The sequence below is a fragment of the Mastomys coucha genome, unplaced genomic scaffold (assembly GCF_008632895.1).
Source record: "Mastomys coucha isolate ucsf_1 unplaced genomic scaffold, UCSF_Mcou_1 pScaffold11, whole genome shotgun sequence".
NCBI lineage: Eukaryota > Metazoa > Chordata > Mammalia > Rodentia > Muridae > Mastomys > Mastomys coucha.
In genome coordinates, this window is record NW_022196893.1 from 27,360,824 (window position 1) to 27,380,497 (window position 19,674).

The 19,674-nt window shown below is 40.7% G+C and overlaps 1 protein-coding gene and 1 long non-coding RNA gene across 3 annotated transcripts in view; one reads left to right on the forward strand and one right to left on the reverse strand.

Moving 5' to 3' along the window:
- Positions 1-19,674, forward strand: part of Arid2 (AT-rich interaction domain 2) — a 128,402-nt gene that overhangs the window by 74,233 nt on the left and 34,495 nt on the right. The window contains exons 7-15 of one of the 2 annotated variants that reach the window (XM_031353807.1): positions 2,915-2,981; positions 3,077-3,324; positions 3,633-3,729; positions 3,812-4,021; positions 4,930-5,097; positions 10,035-10,116; positions 11,879-12,013; positions 12,572-12,768; positions 13,139-15,954. In XM_031353807.1, the coding sequence (XP_031209667.1) occupies positions 2,915-2,981; positions 3,077-3,324; positions 3,633-3,729; positions 3,812-4,021; positions 4,930-5,097; positions 10,035-10,116; positions 11,879-12,013; positions 12,572-12,768; positions 13,139-15,954 (4,020 nt within the window). Of the gene's footprint in view, positions 1-2,914; positions 2,982-3,073; positions 3,325-3,632; positions 3,730-3,811; positions 4,022-4,929; positions 5,098-10,034; positions 10,117-11,878; positions 12,014-12,571; positions 12,769-13,138; positions 15,955-19,674 lie in introns of both variants that reach the window. The other variant, XM_031353799.1, reaches the window with a different exon arrangement.
- Positions 5,710-8,402, reverse strand: LOC116078538. Its single transcript, XR_004113585.1, has 3 exons — positions 8,354-8,402; positions 6,420-6,561; positions 5,710-6,038 (listed from the first exon to the last, which is right to left on the reverse strand). It is a non-coding gene; the product is annotated as an uncharacterized LOC116078538 (long non-coding RNA).

Consider the following 19,674-nt stretch of genomic DNA (forward strand, 5'->3'; position numbering starts at 1 on the left):
AAATTACAAATAATAGCATACTTATTTATCATCTGAGTGTATAATCTGTCATGTCATCAAGTTACAGAATACAGACTTTAACATTATATGATTATACTTTTAAACTAATACATAGAGTTGGGACGGCGTTTGGCTCAACAGTAAACTACTTGCAAGAGGACTTGATTTGATCTCCAGGATTGATGTCCAAGTGCCAGATGTGGAGTAGTATACTGTTGTGGTCTCTGTGCCAGATGTGTGGTAGTATACTGTTGTGGTGTCTGTGCTGAGCATACCAGGGCAGGACCCCTAGGGGTGGCAAGCTAGCCTACCTAGCCTAACTGGAGAACTTCAAGCCAGTGAGAGAGGGGCTTTGTCCCAAAGCATGTGAATGACTTCCTTTCAAATTTAGAAAGATTTCTTTTATGATCCAGTATATGGTCTTTGTTCATTAGTGGTTCTTGTGAGCCTTAAAAGAGTTTTTATGTTGCTATGTTGGACATGGTATCTACTAATAACTGTTGTTCAGTGAATAATAAAGTAATGAAATTGTGAACTATGATATCAATATTTATATCCATTTTCATTTCTGTCAGCTTTTGCTTCATGTTTGAACTTCTGTTATTATTCACATCCATATTTGAGATACTGTGCTTTCCTGATAGATACTTTGTGTCAGGATGAGACATTTCCCGGCACTTCTGCTCATACCTCTTGCTTTGGAGCTGACCTTGTCTGCTGTCAGCTTAGCACAGCTTCCAGTGCTTGATGCTGTTGTACCATGCCCTTATCTTCCTCAGATTCAGGGTTTCTTTTTGATAGCTTGTGGTTGGATCTTGATATTTTTCCTCTTCACACAGTGCAGTATTTGTCCTTAAATCAGCATGTTTCAGGTATATATTTTGTGCAATTAATGATGTGCATTTGACCTCCCAAGTTTTGTTTTATTAAAATTTTGATTGTGCCTCCATGTTTAAGAGATTTATTTGCGTGTGTGCAAATGTCTCAGTACTTGAGAAATTGGTTAGCCTTGTTAATTGTGTATAATTGTTCCAACTACCTATGAGATATTTGGTTACTAATTTTTTTAGTCTAGTTATGACATGTGTTGTATTTTTCATTACATGGCCTTCCTTATTGCTCATTTAGTTTTGAATCTATGGTTTGGTGATAAAACATGAAATTTGGAAAGTGTTTGACAGTTGTTTTCACTTATCAAAGTATTTTCATTTCCTCCCAATTTTATTGGATTACATTAATACATATATACTAAACAGTAACATTTCACACATCACTAATGTTCTGTTTTGGTTTTTAAATCATTTTTCCCTTGTGTACTTCATTATGGATGGTATTTTTGTCAAGTTTTTATATTCTCAAGATGAGACAATCTTTTGTTTTTGTTTTTATTTTTAAGTTTAAAATTTTTAATTGAGATTTATATTTTTGGATATACATATTTGCTGTGAAGGCCAGGAGAAGGCACCAGACCTGGGACCAGAGTTAGGGTTGTGAGCCACCACGTTGGTGCTGGTAATTGAACCTGAATCTTCTGGAAGAGCAGCCAGTGCTCTTTACCAGTGAGCTGTCATTTTTTTCTATCTTTTTATGGTTTCTCTCTTTGTCTTTCTTCAAGGAATTTTATTTAGTTTCTTGGTTCTTAATTCTGTGGGTTAGCACTTAATTTATTTAAAAAGCCCTCTGCCCTGATCAGCCAGTGTGCGCTGATCTCACTTGCTCCCACTGAACTGCTGCTGTTATGGGCCTGTTTCTGGTCATCTTTTTGTTCCTTTGTACTTCAAACTTGCTATTTTTGATTTTGACTCTTGTTATTTGTTAAACTCATCCCTTGAATCTCTAAACTCTGGGATTATTTTTTTTTTAGTTTTAGAATTTCTCTTAGTTTTCCATATCTTTGCCAAAATGTCCAATTTTTTTTATCTCTTTGGCCTCCTATCCATAATCAGTCTGACTTCCACATCTTTATTATTTACTGTACTTGTGACCTTTTTTCATTGGCTATTGAACATTGTGTTTGTTTAAAAACTTAGTTCTTTTCAATTTTTGCCAAATACCGTAAGACTTTGTGTGTGCAGTAGACACTCATTGCCCTACTGCAGCAAGCATTTGTTTATACTAATAGCTCCAAATTTTATCTAAAGACTTTTGTCCCTGAAAGCAGGTATCTTGACGTGCACATCTCATTTTATCAGTGGAAGCATGGTCCACTCCCACTGTTACACTTCAGTTCCAGGCCCAGGCATTGACAAACTGGAATTTTGTAAACTACAGCAGGGGAAAGCTTAGTTCTTAGCCTTAAAAAGACTTCGACAGTTTGTAGGTTTTGACTCCTGTCTTTCTGCTCACAGTTCAGAGACAGTTGGGCGATATTGGAAAGCAACTTAAACATGTGCCCCACCAATATACACTTGTGTGTCAGAAATGCCTGTACAGAGAGACGCTGTGATTATATAGAATTCATGGATGCAATCAGTGCCTCCCATGGTTTACATGTGTGATCTGCATAAATCATACTTTCCATAGTTGTAAAACAATCTGAAAGTACGTGTGACTCCTGTGGGTAACAAATCGCAGGTGCTTCAGATCTCACTGTGGGTTGGTCTATAATACCTAGCTACAGGTGAGGAGACTGCTAAGGAAATTCTTGATTCCACTTAATTTAATGAATATAAAGCTGTCATATATCTCCCCATCCAAATTCCCACAATACCTTACAGAGTTCTTTGGACCCAGATTAAGAAACTTTGGTCTATAAAAATTTTATGTTAAGCTTTATGAAAAGTGAATGATTATGTCAAAGCCTTAAATCCATAGATTGCAACAATAAATATTATACTTTTATATAACGTATGATTATCAAAGTAATATAATATTTGTTTTAATTCATCAGCATTTAAGTTAATTCTCATTACAGTTTTGGAAAGACATTGTTGATGACATTGAAGTGCGAGACCTCATTTCTGACAGAAACAAGGCTCATGGTAAGTCAGTGCAACTCACCGGATTGCACACTCTTAAAGTGACAGTGATAGTGAAATAGCAAGTTAAGGGAACTTTGTATTTTCTGTTGTAGAAGATACCCCAGGAGAATGGATTTGGGAATCTTTATTTCATCCACCTCGAAAGCTGGGCATTAATGACATCGAAGGACAGCGGGTTCTGCAGATCGCAGTGATTTTGCGAAACCTTTCATTTGAGGAGAGCAATGTTAAGCTCTTGGCAGCTAACCGCACCTGTCTTCGTTTCCTATTACTCTCTGCACACAGCCATTTTATTTCATTAAGGCAATTAGGCCTTGACACCTTAGGAAATATTGCAGCTGAGGTAAGCATGTGGCAGCTCTTTAACATGGCTTTTCTTTTTATTCACATTTACTTTAAAATTTGCTACTACAACTTTAAAATGTTGCATTCTGTATCTGCCTGTATTGCCAGGTTTTAAATGGTTATATATATTTGTAGCTGAAAGATGGGGCAGAAGCATATTTTTATGGAAAAGCAATTTGGAATGATGCTTGAAGTTCAGTGGTAACTGTCCCAATAACACAACAATGTCGTGTTCATTTTTATGATGTTTGAAGTGTAGCTTGGGCAGAAGCTCAGAGCAGTGACGGTGCGCTTCCTTCCTTCCAGCTTTTACTGGACCCTGTTGATTTCAAAACCACTCATCTGATGTTTCATACTGTTACAAAATGCCTGATGTCAAGGGATAGGTTTTTAAAGATGAGAGGTAAGAACATAAATACCTTGTTACTGCATTTGAACAAACTATCATTTATTTCAAGCACAAAAAAATGTATATGTTTTTGCAGGCATGGAAATTTTGGGAAATCTTTGCAAAGCAGAGGATAATGGTGTTTTGATTTGTGAATATGTGGATCAAGATTCATATAGAGAGATAATTTGTCACCTCACTTTGCCCGATGTGCTGCTTGTGACCTCGACACTAGAGGTGCTGTACATGCTCACTGAAATGGGGGATGTGGCCTGCACAAAGATTGCAAAAGTAGAAAAGAGCATAGGTAAGACCCTCAGCACTTTGTTCAGTTTGTTTTTCAATGTTAATTTCTTTCACTTTTTGAGACAGGGTCTTATGCAGCCCAACCTGGCCTCACATTCACTATCCAAAGATAGTCCCCAGCCTCCACTGTATCCCGAGTGCTGACGGCACAGTTTCAGGGCTGGGGATCAAACCCAGGGATTTGTGCATGCCAAATAAGCACGCTGTACCAACTGAGCAACATTTTCTGCCCAAGTGGTTTTGTTGTTGTTGTTGTTGTTGAGGAAAACTAATTCTGTACTGTGTGAAAACTTTCGTTTCCTTGTGTAGTATTAAAGAGTCATTACTCCTTCAGACATAAAACTTTGTATTATCCTTAAACATAAGAAACACCTGTTGTGTAACACATGTGATTTTGTAGCTGTCTGCAGTCCACGTTCCTCTCCCTATTTCTTGGTATATTTCAGCTCTAAGCTGGCAGCACTTCCCTTCTCAAATGGTCAGTGTCCCATCTTAAGTGACCGAAGCTTCTGAGATGGTACCTTCTGGCTCTCCATGTTCTTACTGTGGCACAGCCTTAAAGGTCACCCCTAGAGTCTTGCTAGTTTAAGTAAGGTACACTCACTGAAGCATGCCATGTTAGCGTTTTTGTTCACAAGCTAAAGTGATGCTTTTCTTAGGTATAACTACTACAATCAAAGGTAATAAAGACTTAGTGTGAAATTTTGTTATTGGGAAATTAAAAGGTCACTTTTCATATCAACGATCCCCACATGTGAACACATACTAGAATCGCTTTGGAAACATTTAAAAATAGAGACATCTAGTCTGTACCTCAGAGCTAGTGCTGATGTGCTGTGATTCACAGCTGGCATCGCTCTGTCACCCTAGAAATGCTACAGTGCTAACCGCTCTGCTCCTTACTTTCAGACATGCTAGTGTGTCTGCTTTCTATGGACATCCAGATGTTCGGACCTGACGCACTTGCTGCAGTGAAGCTTGTTGAGCATCCAAGCTCCAGTCATCAGGTTTTATCTGAAATCAGGCCACAAGCTATAGAGCAGGTCCAAACCCAGACCCACATAGCGCCTGGTCCGGGTGAGTGTTCTCACATGTTCTTTTCCTATGTGCTTATGGGTGTGTAAGACTTAATATTCAGGGTAAATGCAAAGGTGCAGTACAAGAAGTAATATCTTATGGAAGAGCTGGCTAAAGAAGGCTTAGTTTTCTGCTTTCACAGCTAGGCTACATTGTAGGTACAGCAAGATCAAGGTGAGCACAGAGAGAGGGTTGGCTGAAACAGGAGTCAAGTTCAGTACAATTAAAGAAATCTACGGGCTGCACAAGTAGTCAGTGCTCACTGTGATGTAGTGTAAGGCCTGTGTGTACCTGAGCAGGTTAATTGTGCATTCTCTTCTAGTTCTCTTGAGTGATCAGGGTCTATGTACTTGGTACCCTAATGTTCTGGGAAATGGGGTGTTTTATGTGTTTTAGTGTTTTGCATGCATATATGTTTTTTGTGTACCATCTGATTGCAGAAGCCATAAGAAATCACCTTTTACTGGAGCCCTAGATGATTGTAAGCCACCATATCGTTTCTGGGAATTGAATCTGAATCCTCCAGAAGTGCAACTCATGTTGTCCATCTCTAGTCCTCCTCCCCATTATTCTTAAATGTCAGTTCTAAGGTCCTGGTATCATGCGGAGCTCAGTAATAGACACATGTGCAATATATCTATACATGAACATTCACTGAAGCATATATGCATGTATGTGGGTATTTTTCTTAGCGTTCCATGTCTTAGTTCTGTTTAATTTGAATATATTTAATTATAAGGCTTTTAATTATAGACTTTTTTCTTCTGGCTTATTTTAGTCATCATTTTTTATTTTAGCACGTTCAGCTTTTTTGTTTTGTTTTGTTTTGGTTTGTTTTTTGGTTAATTTTCTCTCTTCATTTGTCCCAACAAATTTATCTTCCTCTTTCTGCCATCTGTTTATTGTTTCCAAGGTAGTTTCTCCTTTCCCCCGTTCCTTGACTGGAGATAGTACAATTAGTTAGTGTGGAGGTGTGCAAAGTGGCTCTTCTTTCTTTCTTAGTTCACTGCTTACAAACTTATCAGCATGCCTGCCCTTTGTCAGAGAGCCACTGACTTCTCAATCTGCTCTGGACAACAGCCTTTTTCATTCTTGTTCCAGTACCTTCAATCTCCTATTCTTGTTCTCTCTTTTCTATACAAAGAAGTATAGTTTCTCACCCTTCCTTGTAACTCCCAAAACAAAGAAAAACCTCATAGTGCCAGGCATGATGGCAAGCAGATCTCTGAGTTCAAGGACAGTCTAGCTAGTTTACCAAGTGAGTTTCAGAATAGCTAAAGCTACATAGTGAGATTCTGTTTCCAAGTGAGGGAAAAAAGCACCTCATTATTCTTAATGTTTCACCTGTCCATTAAATCATCTTCCCAAACACCATGACGGTCTTAGTGCTGAAGACTTGGCACTCCACATTCAGTCGTGCTTTCTGTTTCTCCATTTGAACACAGAGGATCAAGATCATATAATCTGTCGATGCGAAGTACATAATATATGTTAGTCCATTGTTCATTGTGTTCTCTGTAAGTGTCTGGCAGTGTCGTACTAGCTTATTAAGCAGCAAGTGAGATATGGGGTGTATTGGGTCACTTGTCTGTCATCCCAGCACTAGGGAGGCAGAGACAGGAAGCTCTTGAATCAAGGCCAGTCTGGGCTGCTTAGTGAGGCTTCGTCTTTAAATAAACAGATCCTTATATGAGAAATTGAGAAAGCTTTAGTCAGTGTATAACAGTTTGTCAGAAGAACAGAAACAGAATATTGCCACTTACATGGGCAAAGATAGTGTCTTTTTATCCTCAAGGGAGGATAAAAAGTGAGGGAGCTTAAGTGAGCGTATGGAGAGGTGCTGTCTAGCAGAGAGAAGCTGCTAAATTCACGCAGAGTCACGGTATATACAAGAGCCCCTTTATTATTTGTTGCCTTATGAATGACCTTTGACCTTAGCATTTCCTTTGACCTCAGCAGATGAACCAGGCTTTGGTTTTCATTTTCCATGAATATAGTTGAGTATTAATCCCCAAAATTTTCACTTAGGTAGTGTTTCATTAACAGAGGTAGATGTAGGCCTCTCGACACCCAGAAGACTTACTGAGCTGGAGAACACTCAGCTAGTCGTTCTTTGTAGATGGCAGGTTTTTCCTCTCTTAGCTTCATACTGTTCTTTTATGGGATGATCATCTCTAAACTTTTTGCTATTTCCTTCATCATTGTGAATACTTTTATCTGTTTTAGGTCAGCATCTGAATTTCATCATAATGTAAATGGTTGCAAAGAGTATATTTTCTTTTCTTTTTTCCTTTTTTTTTGTTCCCCAAGACAGGGTTTCTCTATGTAGCTCTGGCTGTCTGTAGACCAGGCTGACCTCGAACTCAGAAATCCGCCTGGCTCTGCCTCCTGAGTGCTGGGATTAAAGGTGTGCACCACCACTGCCCGGCTGAGTATATTTTCTTGATGGCTATTGAACTAACTTTTAAAATAATACTATGTTCTTTACAGTTATTAGAACTTCTGTGGCATAATGCATTTTTAAATGGGTATAGACTAAGACTGTGGGTCAGTAGCAAAGCACATCCATAGCATGCACATCCCCAAATCCAGTCTTACACCCTCCCAAAAGATAGGGGTGTGTGCTAATGTGTGTGACTGCGGAGGGTGTGTACTAATGTGTGTGACTGCGGAGGGTGTGTGCTAATGTGTGTGACTGCGGAGGGTGTGTACTAATGTGTGTGACTGCGGAGGGTGTGTGCTAATGTGTGTGACTGCGGAGGGTGTGTGCTAATGTGTGTGACTGCGGAAAGCCCTCCTTTGCTTACCCCAGCACCACGGCTGCTTCGCCCCAGCAGCCTTGTAAAGCTTAACCATACGTAGTGCATTCATGCATGAGACCCTTCCTCATCTCTCTACAGTCAGCCTTAAAATAAACACTGAAAGTCGGCTTGCTTCTTTATGACACTCTGTTTAAAAGTTTGGTTTATCTTTACAAGTTTTTGTAATAAGTAATACACCAGACAAGAAAAAAATATAGGTTCTTCTAAATAATTATTAAGTACAAAGCAAAGTACTTGGAAGTATTTTCAATGTCCAGGAGCCATTAACATGGTATGTGTGTAAGCATATGCTATTTATTGCTAGAATGGAGCCAGCATTAATCCTAGCCTATCTTTCATTAACTGATGACAATTTTTCCCATGTCTACCGTGTATTGCCATTATTTCCTCCTCTCCTGTGTCTCTCCCTCCCATCCCTTAACCCCTCTCCTTACCTGCAGTCCTTTTCCCCTTCAGAGACTTGGTTCTGTTTGTGATGGAGACTAGCAGAGCTGCCTGTGTTGGCACTGCAGTTACTAGGCAGTAAGCTCATGTTTATAGCTTATCTGGCAACTAAAGCTCTCTGCTACTTCTTTTCTTTTCTCTTCTTTCTTTTGGTTAAAATCAAAGAATGATAAAACACTTGACTTGTTGCTAAGATAGGTTTTATTTCTGAAAAGGTATTTACAAGGTATTATTATAAATCATCCTTGCTACTTTGCATGGTGGTCAAGAGACTTAGGAATGAGGCAGAATCGTCTGATGCCATACTTAACAGCACAGATTTCTGAGTTGCATATTCTGAATTTCTACTCAGGTGGGACTTGAGACCTCCCATTTAGAACAAGGTCCTAGGAGATGCTGATGCTGTTGGTTGGTCACAAGCACTGGGCTAAGCACACTGAAGTAGTACTCAGCATTGAGCACTGGGCTAAGCACACTGAAGTAGTACTCAGCATTGAGCACTGGGCTAAGCACACTGAAGTAGTACTCAGCATTGAGCACTGGGCTAAGCACACTGAAGTAGTCAGCATTGAGCAGTGGGCTAAGCACACTGAAGTAGTACTCAGCATTGAGCACTGGGCTAAGCACACTGAAGTAGTCAGCATTGAGCAGTGGGCTACGCACACTGAAGTAGTACTCAGCATTGAGCACTGGGCTAAGCACACTGAAGTAGCACTCAGCATTGAGCACTGGGCTAAGCACACTGAAGTAGTACTCAGCATTGAGCACTGCAGAGACTTAGACGATGCTTTGTATCATGTGTTTGATTGAATTCTTGGAAAAATCTTATCGGTAAAGATTTGCTTCCTTTAACACATGAGAGTATCTGCCTTAAAACCAAACTAAGAAAGCTGGGGCAGAGGGTCTTGCTTTGGCTGGAGCACAAGCCTCAAGGCTAATTTTTATTATGTGTATAAAGCAAAATTTCTTTGCTTAGTTTTGAGACAAGTCCTTTTCATAAAGCCAAGGGTAGCCTTGGACTGGTAACCCTCCTGCTTTTTGTTCTGTCTTACATAGAAATTCTGTGGAATTCTATTTGTCTTTTAAACTTAATAATGAACTTATTACTTTTAATGCATTGTGTAACTGAGCTGACAGATGTTTGTTGCGCTGGTGACCTTAGCCTGTTTGTTTGTCCACTTGTTTATTTATTGCTCACAGTGCTTGGGCCTGAATGTAAGGCCTAGCACCTAAGTTAGGCAGGCACATGAGCACCTAGGGGCTCATGGAGATCTGCTGCTTGCTACAGATGAGCTTCTCTTTTGACCACTTTGTGGCTTGCTTTTTTTTTTTTTTAACCTGTACTTACCCACTAAAGAATTGGGGAAATAATAAGTACATAAAGTATTTAATCAACTTCTAAAGATGGGACAAATAGTTTATGTTGTTAGTAGCTACATTATCCATTATGTTGAATTATTATGAGGCTAAGCAAAATAGGAAGACTCTGAAACCTAGCACCTGGTATAGAGCACGGTCGCTTTGCTCTCTTTCTCTCGTCAGTGCACTCTCATGTTCCCGTGCCTTTGTAGAAGGCATTCTTTATAAATAAGGAGTGGCTCCGTGCCCATAAACGTAGCATGCCGTTACTGTGTTTCCTCAGTGCTCCGGCTAACTTGCCTTCTTCTTCAGCTTCCAGAGCAGTTGTAGCACAGCATGCTGCTCCCCCTCCAGGAATCGTGGAGATAGACAGTGAGAAGTTCGCTTGTCAGTGGTAAGTGGCTGCCTTCTATTAAGGCTTTAAAGTGACAGAGAAGAACCAGACTGAGCAGTAAAAGTGGATCCGAGTCGTGTCAATTTGTCAGGATTTGAAAGAAAAGAACTCATCATAGTTTTCTAAATTAAAACAGCCTGTCATTAAATTATGCCATTTAATGCCCCTGGAATAACACTTGTGTTAAAAAAATTATCTTTTGCTTTATAGAAAATAATATTTGTCAGCTTGCAAAGTCTGTTAAATTATTTTGTTAAGACTGAATTGAACTAGTATTGAGAAAGTAAAACTAGGATTTTTTTTTTGTTAAATACTGTCTTTTCTGTTTAAAGCAAAATTTTTTCTTTGTTTGATTTTTGGCTTTGTGTTTGAGGCAGGTCCTTGCTATGTAGCCCAGGCTGGCCTAGAACATAGCCTCTCAAGTGCAGATGTTACACGTGTGTAGACAGCAGCACGCCTGCCTTAAAGGAAAAGGTTTTCCCTAAAGGTAGTTTAGCTTTCTTCTCTATGGCCAGGGAGGGGATGGAAGCAAGCGATAGGCTAGCCAGCCTGCCTCCTGAGGGTGAGCACCTGGGCAGTCGTACTGTTTCCTTGAAAGACTGTGTGGTCGGACCTCTGCCACTTTGAGTAAGCGTATGCAGAGGTGGGAAGGTTCTGTGCCAGGGAGTTGTGCAGATGTTGCTTATAAGACCACCTGAATGAAAAGCCTTGTCCTTCTCCGCAGTCTCCACACTGTCCCCAGCTCGAGTCCGGTCGCTCTGCTCTGTGATTTGTTGTCTCTAAGCTGTGTTTCTGTGAGAGCGTCCCAGACTCCCGTGCTTTGCTCTGGGCAAGTTCTGGTTTTAAATATCTTGATTTGCTTTCCTTCATCCTCTCTGCTTTTCCACAGAACCCTTTGTCCTCATGTCTCTTCTTTGCTAGTGGGATTGTTTCTGCATTGCAACGTAAATGAGATATTTTTATCTACTCTTGAACTCTAAGACTATTGTGAAACAATTTTGAAACTTGGAAAGAGCACAGAGCACCACCATATAAAAACGTGTGTGTGCTCACACTCCCTCACATTGCAGTATGCTCCAGCCACTTCTGAGAAGGAGAAAAGGAAATGATTTGTCATTGTTACTATGATTAAATGTGTGAGGAACTAGCTGAGGCAGCCCATTTTGCACGACTTCTGAACAGAGAACTTACAAGGCTAAGTTGCTCTAAGGAGAAGGATGTGTTGGCTTGTTGTGAAGTACAAATGGAGGTTCTGTGAGTGAGAGTAGTGGTGTGTGACATGTCATGGGTTGGGGGCATAGTGGAAGGATTAGGTAATTCTAAGCTGAGGGAATTTGATTCAAGGGCAAAAAAAAAAAATGGAGTTGAGTTTTCCACTCTTTCCTTGACCTTGGTTTGACCTTGGTGCCCATAGTGTTGCCTGTGATTAGGCGTTTTGTTTTAGTAAGACAGATACACCAGCAGACACACTGGTAATATTGCTTCTCAGAGAGAGAACACTTGTAGCTAACAGACCTCCCTTTCTCTCACTGAGACGTGACTGTAGCTTTTGTTTGTTTATAATACTGTAATAAGTCTGGTAAATAATTTCTATTCAGAGTCTATTTCATTAACTCTGTCTATAGCTTACTGTATATTTTTAGTACTGACATACGAGGTAGTGAAACTTGATTAGTTGAAGTAATTATTAGTATAGCAGGTTATCTTTTAACATAGTTAAATATAGGTTTATAATATCTTTATTTCTCTCTCTCTTTTTTAGGCTAAATGCTCATTTTGAAGTAAATCCAGATTGTTCAGTCTCTCGGGCAGAAATGTATTCAGAGTATCTCTCAACTTGTAGTAAATTAGCTCGTGGTGGTATCCTCACATCAACTGGGTTTTACAAGTGTCTTAGGTAACGTGCATAGCTCTTCTAACTCATTATGTTGGTTGCTCTTGCATACTAGAGAAAACATCACAAGGCTGCTGATTTTCACATCTCTACTGCTTGACCATTCCCATGTATTGGCATTAGTGCAGTGGAGGCTTAGGTTAAAGGCAATTTATAAATCACTGTGTGGACGAATAATGAGGTTTGTCAAAGAAATAAAAGGAAGAAATCAAGTTATCCTTTTCCTCCTATCTACTTTGGCATGTTGAAGATGTTCTTTTTGTCTCGAATACCAGTACATAATTAATAAGTATCTGGCCAAAGATTAGACTTTTTGATACTCTGCTAAATTCATAAATGCTTTTAAACTGGTTATATATGGAATTCTTAAAACTCAATATTAGTAATAATGTTTTTTTTAATTATAGAATTAGTCTTGTATTTTGTATTTCACTTTTACAGAAGGTGACATTGTGAAGCATAGTGGTGTCTACATAAGCAGCAACAACAGTGCCTAAGCATTACTGGAAGTGATGGTGTTCTTGTGCTGGCTTTCATAATTGAGTATGTGTTATTTTACAGAACAGTTTTTCCAAATCACACAGTGAAGCGAGTAGAAGATTCCAGTAGCAGTGGGCAGGCACATATCCATGTCATAGGAGTGAAGCGGCGTGCCCTCCCGCTCCCCATTCAGATGTACTATCAGCAACAGCCGGTTTCCACTCCCGTTGTCCGTGTTGATGCTGTTGCTGATGTATCTCCAACTCCTTCACCTGCAGGTATTCATTTTAAATTTTAATACTTATTTATTTTATTCAGGCAAGTCTTGGCTGTACCACCCATGTCGACTTCATATTTGGGATCCTCCTGAAAGCTAAGATTACAGGCAAATGACCAAATACCCAAGTTTTGAAATGTTTTAAATGTTGCTAGTGTATAACCAGAATTTAAATATGTATTATGTCTATTAAGTGATAACCTGGCTCTGTACTTTGTACAGTGTTTCTCATGGCTGTCTTCGTACTTGTAAGACTCTTCTTTCTTGGCATTAGTGTCCCTACACTCTCCCCTTGTATTAAATAAGATAATAAGACATCCAGGGTCTTGCAGTCATTTCACTTGGCACTTTTCTTTTCCCCATATCTACAGGAATCCCCCACGGATCACAGGCTGTAGGAAATCATTTTCAGAGGACTCCTGTCACCAATCAATCTTCAAATTTGACTGCAACTCAAATGTCTTTTCCAGTACAAGGCATTCATACTGTGGCACAGACTGTTTCTAGAATTCCACCAAATCCTTCAGTTCATACCCACCAGCAACAAAATTCCCCAGTGACTGTCATTCAGAATAAAGCTCCAGTTCCCTGTGAAGTGGTTAAGGCAACAGTAATCCAGAACTCTGTGCCGCAGCCAGCAGTTCCTGTGAGCATCGCTGTTGGAGGAGCACCTGCACCGAGTTCTGTTTCTCAGAACCAGAGTGCAGGGCCGCAGCCTGTTACAGTTGTGAACTCTCAGACATTGCTTCACCATCCCGCTGTGATGCCACAGCCATCTCCACTACACACAGTGGTGCCAGGACAGATCCCTTCAGGCACTCCTGTCACAGTGATCCAGCAAACTGTACCACAGAGTCATATATTTGGACGAGTACAGAGCATACCAGCATGTACGTCTACAGTCTCACAGGGTCAGCAGCTAATCACCACATCACCACAGCCTATGCACACTTCATCTCAACAGACAGCAGCTGCTAGCCAGCCACAAGACACTGTTATCATAGCACCCCCACAGTACGTAACCACTTCCGCATCCAACATTGTCTCAGCGACTTCAGTACAGAATTTCCAGGTAGCTACAGGACAGGTGGTCACCATAGCTGGTGTTCCAAGTCCACAGCCCTCCAGGGTAGGGTTCCAGAGCATCGCACCCAAGCCACTTCCGTCTCAGCAAGTTTCATCGACAGTGGTACAGCAGCCTATTCCGCAGCCACAGCAGCCAGCCCAGCAGAGTGTCGTGATTGTAAGCCAGCCGGCGCAGCAAGGTCAGACGTACGCACCAGCCATTCACCAAATTGTTCTCGCTAACCCCACAGCTCTCCCAGCCGGTCAGGCAGTTCAGCTAACTGGACAACCAAACATAACTCCATCGTCTTCACCGTCACCTGTCCCAGCTACTAGTAACCAAGTCCCTACTGCCATGTCATCTTCTTCCACCCTTCAGTCACAGGGACCTCCTCCTACTGTCAGTCAGATGCTGTCTGTGAAGAGGCAGCAGCAGCAGCAGCATTCACCAGCTCCGCCAGCGCAGCAGGTACAGGTGCAGGTGCAGCAGCCCCACCAAGCAGGTGCAGGGGTTGGTCAGCCTGCTTCCAATGAATCTAGTCTGATAAAGCAGCTGCTGCTTCCAAAGCGGGGCCCTTCAACGCCAGGGGGGAAGCTTATCCTCCCAGCCCCACAGATTCCTCCCCCTAACAATGCAAGAGCTCCTAGCCCTCAGGTGGTCTATCAGGTGGCCAATAACCAAGCAGCTGGTTTTGGAGTGCAGGGGCAAACTCCGGCTCAGCAGCTATTGGTTGGGCAGCAAAATGTTCAGTTGGTCCAAAGTACAATGCCACCTGCAGGGGGAGTGCAAACCGTGCCCATTTCGAACTTACAAATATTGCCGGGTCCGCTGATCTCAAACAGCCCAGCAACCATTTTCCAAGGGACTTCTGGCAACCAGGTAACTATAACAGTTGTGCCAAATACCAGTTTTGCAACTGCGACTGTGAGTCAGGGAAATGCAGCTCAGCTCATTGCGCCAGCCGGTATTAGCATGAGCGGAGCGCAGGCGGGAGCTGGGCTTCAGGTGCACACGCTTCCAGCCGGACAATCAGCGTGTACCGCTGCTACCCCCCCATTCAAAGGCGATAAGATAATTTGCCAAAAGGAGGAGGAAGCAAAGGAAGCAACAGGTCTACATGTTCATGAACGAAAAATTGAGGTCATGGAGAATCCTTCCTGCCGACGAGGAACCACAAACACCAGCAATGGGGATACAAGTGAAAGTGAAATCCAGGTGGGAAGTCTTTTAAATGGAAGAAAGTACAGTGACTCAAGCCTACCTCCTTCAAACTCAGGGAAAATTCAGAGTGAGACTAACCAGTGCTCACTGATCAGCAATGGGCCATCGTTGGAATTAGGTGAGAACGGAGCATCTGGAAAACAGAACTCAGAACCAGTGGACATGCAGGATGTCAAAAGTGACCTGAAGAAAACCCTCGTTAATGGAGTCTGTGATTTCGAGAAAGGAGATGGTTCTCATCTAAGCAAAAACATTCCAAATCACAAAACTTCTAATCATGTAGGAAATGGTGAGATCTCTCCAGTAGAGCCACAAGGGACTTTGGATGCCACTCAGCAAGATACTGCCAAAGGTGACCAACTAGAAAGAGTTTCCAATGGACCGGTGTTAACTCTGGGTGGCTCACCGTCCATAGGCAGTATGCAAGAAGCTTCGAGTGTGGTAACACAGCCGTTCAGTGGTACTGACCTTCCTAATGGACCTCTAGCTTCAAGTTTGAATTCAGATGTGCCTCAGCAACGCCCAAGTGTAGTTGTTTCACCACATTCTACAACCCCTGTCATACAGGGGCATCAAGTCCTAGCAGTTCCCCACTCAGGATCTAGAGTGACCCCTTCTGCTCTGTCATCTGATGTTCGGTCTACAAACGGCACGGCCGAGTGCAAAGCTGTAAAGAGGCCGGCAGAGGATAATGAGAGGGAAGCTGTCCCGGGAATTCCAAATAAAGTAGGGGTTAGAATTGTTACAATCAGTGACCCCAACAATGCTGGCTGCAGTGCAACCATGGTTGCGGTACCAGCAGGAGCGGATCCAAGCACTGTAGCTAAAGTAGCAATAGAAAGTGCTGCTCAGCAAAAGCAGCAGCATCCACCGACCTACGTGCAGAGTGTGGTCCCACAGGTAAGTTGCTGACATGGCGTCTGCAAACGTGACGGCTAAGAGAATTGTTTGTTTACGGCTCACCTTAAGCTCTTGTGATATCAGGCCTTGTGTGCTCAGGACTTTCCTGCTCTCTGTCTGGGAGACATGTCTCAGCTCTAGCATTGAGGGTAAGGGCTCCTTGAGGTCTGCTTATACAGTTTCGCCTTCCAAAGCCGATGTTGTGTGCCAAGCAGGAGTGCCCAGTCATAGTTTATTTCCACATTTTGACATTTTCACTTAAATGATATGAGTACAAAGTAGACATTCAGTAAGTTGAATTTTTAAATTTTTACTACATGTGAACTTAGCAGTTCATCTTGATTATATATGTTGGATTGATTTTCCTCTTGGAGTCTGTTAGAAATCTAAATAAAATGATAGTGAGCAAAACTACATTTGAGAAGAACTCTTATGGAGTTTTTTCATTTCTCCTCATTTTGTATGCTCTTGATCTTGCATTTGGGTGGCATCCATAGGAGAGCTGCTAGCTGAGAGGAGCAGTGACAGTAGCTGGCATCAGGACTCTACGCTAAAGCCTTCCTCACTGAAGCCTCACTGATCCATGCTGGTAGCGTAGACTGCGGCTAGGCCTGTGCTGTGGGGGAGGACACAGCCAGGGTCAGTCTAGGAGGTGCTGCCCACCCTGGAGCCTGCTTCAAACCGAAGCCAGCTCTTAATGTATGAGTTTGCTCTCCTGTTGTAATCAGTTTCTCTGAACAATTCTAGAAGTTTGTCTTTTATCTTACATTCTAATTATTTGAACTACTGTGTATAAGATGTTAGTGTTAATAAATGATTTTTAGGGCACAAATACAAAAACTCTAAATACATTAGTTATACACAGGTGGCTCGGGCCGTTAAAATCATTCATTTTGTTGCTGGTCTGAAAAATTATATACTAACCTGACACTAATTTTCTTTGAGAACACAGCTCATTTCAAACCAAACCAAACCAAACCAAAACAAAACACCCTATATCCTGAGCTGAGAGTATAGCAGAGTGGTAGAGTGGCTTGCTTGGGCTGTATGAATCCTGGTTCAATTCTCAGTGCCCCCCAGCTCCAAAGCTACATCCCCTATCTCCAAAGTCGCGAGGAAGCAGGTGAAATATGCAGGAGGTCTATGAAAATGGAAAAACCAAAAACAAGCCTACAACTACAGCTGGCTTCCTCTGAGTGGTGGTTACCATGGTACCCGTCACAGATGGGCTCTGTAATGGAGCAGGTCTACTTGAGCTCCACAAGGAAGCCGAAACACCTGCAGGGGCTAGATACATGAGACAGACTACCAGCAGGGGCCAGGGCTGAAAGTAGCTCTCTAGTTGTTGGGCCATCTTAAGAGTCCGTGTGCTTCTAGGGAAGCACACCCTCTTGCCCACATTCTTTACCTCTGTTTACAGTTCTGGTTGCATTTGGAGGCCTTGGCTTAATGCCACATTGTTCACTATTTGAGTGGTAGTCTGCAGGGTCCACGATAGAGTGATTTTAATAGCATTTTTAATTTTTTCTTTGATTATTTATACATGATATTTAATTGGAAATGTAAAGAGAATTTTTAAACTTATACCTGCTTCAAGGCAGAGTTCTTTATTTTTAGCTGTTCTTTTAAAATCTGTAATATTTGCAAGTTCCAAATGCAGCTAATAGAGTATTATTTCCAGATGGTCTACTCTCTGCATTTTCCATGAATTGATGTCTGTTAGAAGCAAAACAAGCAAGCCCATATTAACATATTATACATACTTTATACTTAATAAGAGTAAAAAGCTTATTAGTAGAAGCTGAAGCCCCTATCCAAGGTGCTTTAGACCAAACATTTACAGATTTCATATTTTCTATTCTTTAATTTTGAAATATTCTAAGAACATAGAGATATCATGAGGAACCAAATAGAAACACAACATACATTTCCTTTTTATGTATCTTATATATACACATATGTTATACACACGCGAGTGTGTCTCCTCTGTGTGTGTGCGCGCGCACACGCATGCATATGCTTCAGCAGTCACTAGAGTTCAGTTGTCACAGCATTCAGTTCCTGCCCACCCTGCTCACCTCCATTATGTCACAGATTAAATGTTTCAGTGTTAGCCTTTTTTTTATATTTAAACTTTGCTGCTAATCTTTATTTCTTTTTTTAATTGATTTAAGTTTTATTGCATTATGATGAGAAAAGATACATAATTTTAGTTTATCTGAATTTGTTAACATTTAAAAACATTTTAAGTAAATAGAATTACATCACATTCTTCTTTCACTTTTGTACCCCAACTCCCCCCAGAGACCCTCCCTTCAATTCCTACAATACCTTTTTTTAAATTTTGTCATAGTCTTTAAAATTTATAAAATATTATAACAATAAAAATGAGTAGTATAAAATTTGTCTGATATAAAACAATCAATTAAACAGTCTTATGTAGATGTTTGTCTGCAGCAATACTGAAAATACATACATTCTGAATAGAAATTTTAAATAACTCCAAACATTAGCTGTATATTTTAAAATAATATATCACTACTAGTTTTTTTTAATGAACATAAATAAAGTCTTTTGTTTGTTTGTTTTGTTTTTATAGTTCAAAATCTTGGCTCTTGCTGTGGTACAATCCCAAAATAAGAACAATTTTTAGACATTGGAGTTCATTGTAATAAGGCTATACTTCACTGCCCTTCACATCACTATGATGGATTTTACCTCCATCGTAGCTAAGCTGAGAGTTGACAGTTCCTGTGTCAAGGAATGAATTGTAGCCATGATTTTTGGATACAAACTTCCTGCTATGGTCAAAACTATTTGACTTGAGTGAGTGACTTCATTCTCGGCCCACAGAGAAGAGGTTACATTCATTTAAGAAATGGTGTGTATTAAGATAGTCTATCCATGAAGTCATTCACCAACTGTTTCAATGAACAGTTTCTGCTTGGAGGGTGGCACAGGCATTAGGTGAGGGTAAGAATCTGGTTCATTGGCTGTGATGATTTTGAAAAGCATTCATCTCAAGAGAAAGAATAACTTATAAAGTCCTCTTCTTCAAACTTGATACAAGAGCTATAAATGTCAAACAAAGCATTCAGTCTCACTCTTTGTTGTTCTCTTACAAGCCACCTCCCAAGTTAATCGTCCAAGTTTCTTTTGGCTGTATAAACTTCTGAAATATGTAAGCTGTTCTAAAAACCATAGTATAGTGTAAAAACAGCAAATAAACAATCCTACTAATAGAGAGGCTGAGATAGGAGAAGCATGGTTTCAAGACCGTTATGTGGTACCCAGCAAGACACTGTCAGGTACAAACAAGCAGAAAGTGTATATGGATTGTACAATATTGGACCTATTTCTCCAATTACCAAATTAGAGAGACCATTGGATGATAGTCAACAAATTTTCAGTTCATTATACTTTTGAATTTGAATTGATAAGTTGGTAATACTAATTTTCATATTAAGAGATATTAAGGAAAAGTAATTGTTACTTCCTGCTATTTTTGTTGTTAGAGGAGGAATTAGGTTTGTGTGGATTTGTTGAAAGATTACTTTCTTGCTTCTTCTAGGGTGTAGTTTTGCTTCTTATATTGGTGTTTTCTATTATCCTTTGTAGGGCTGGATTTGTAGAAAGGTATTGAGTAAATTTTGTTTTGTCATGGGATATCTTGGTTTCTCCATCTATGGTAATTGAGAGTTTTGCTGGGTATAGTAGCCT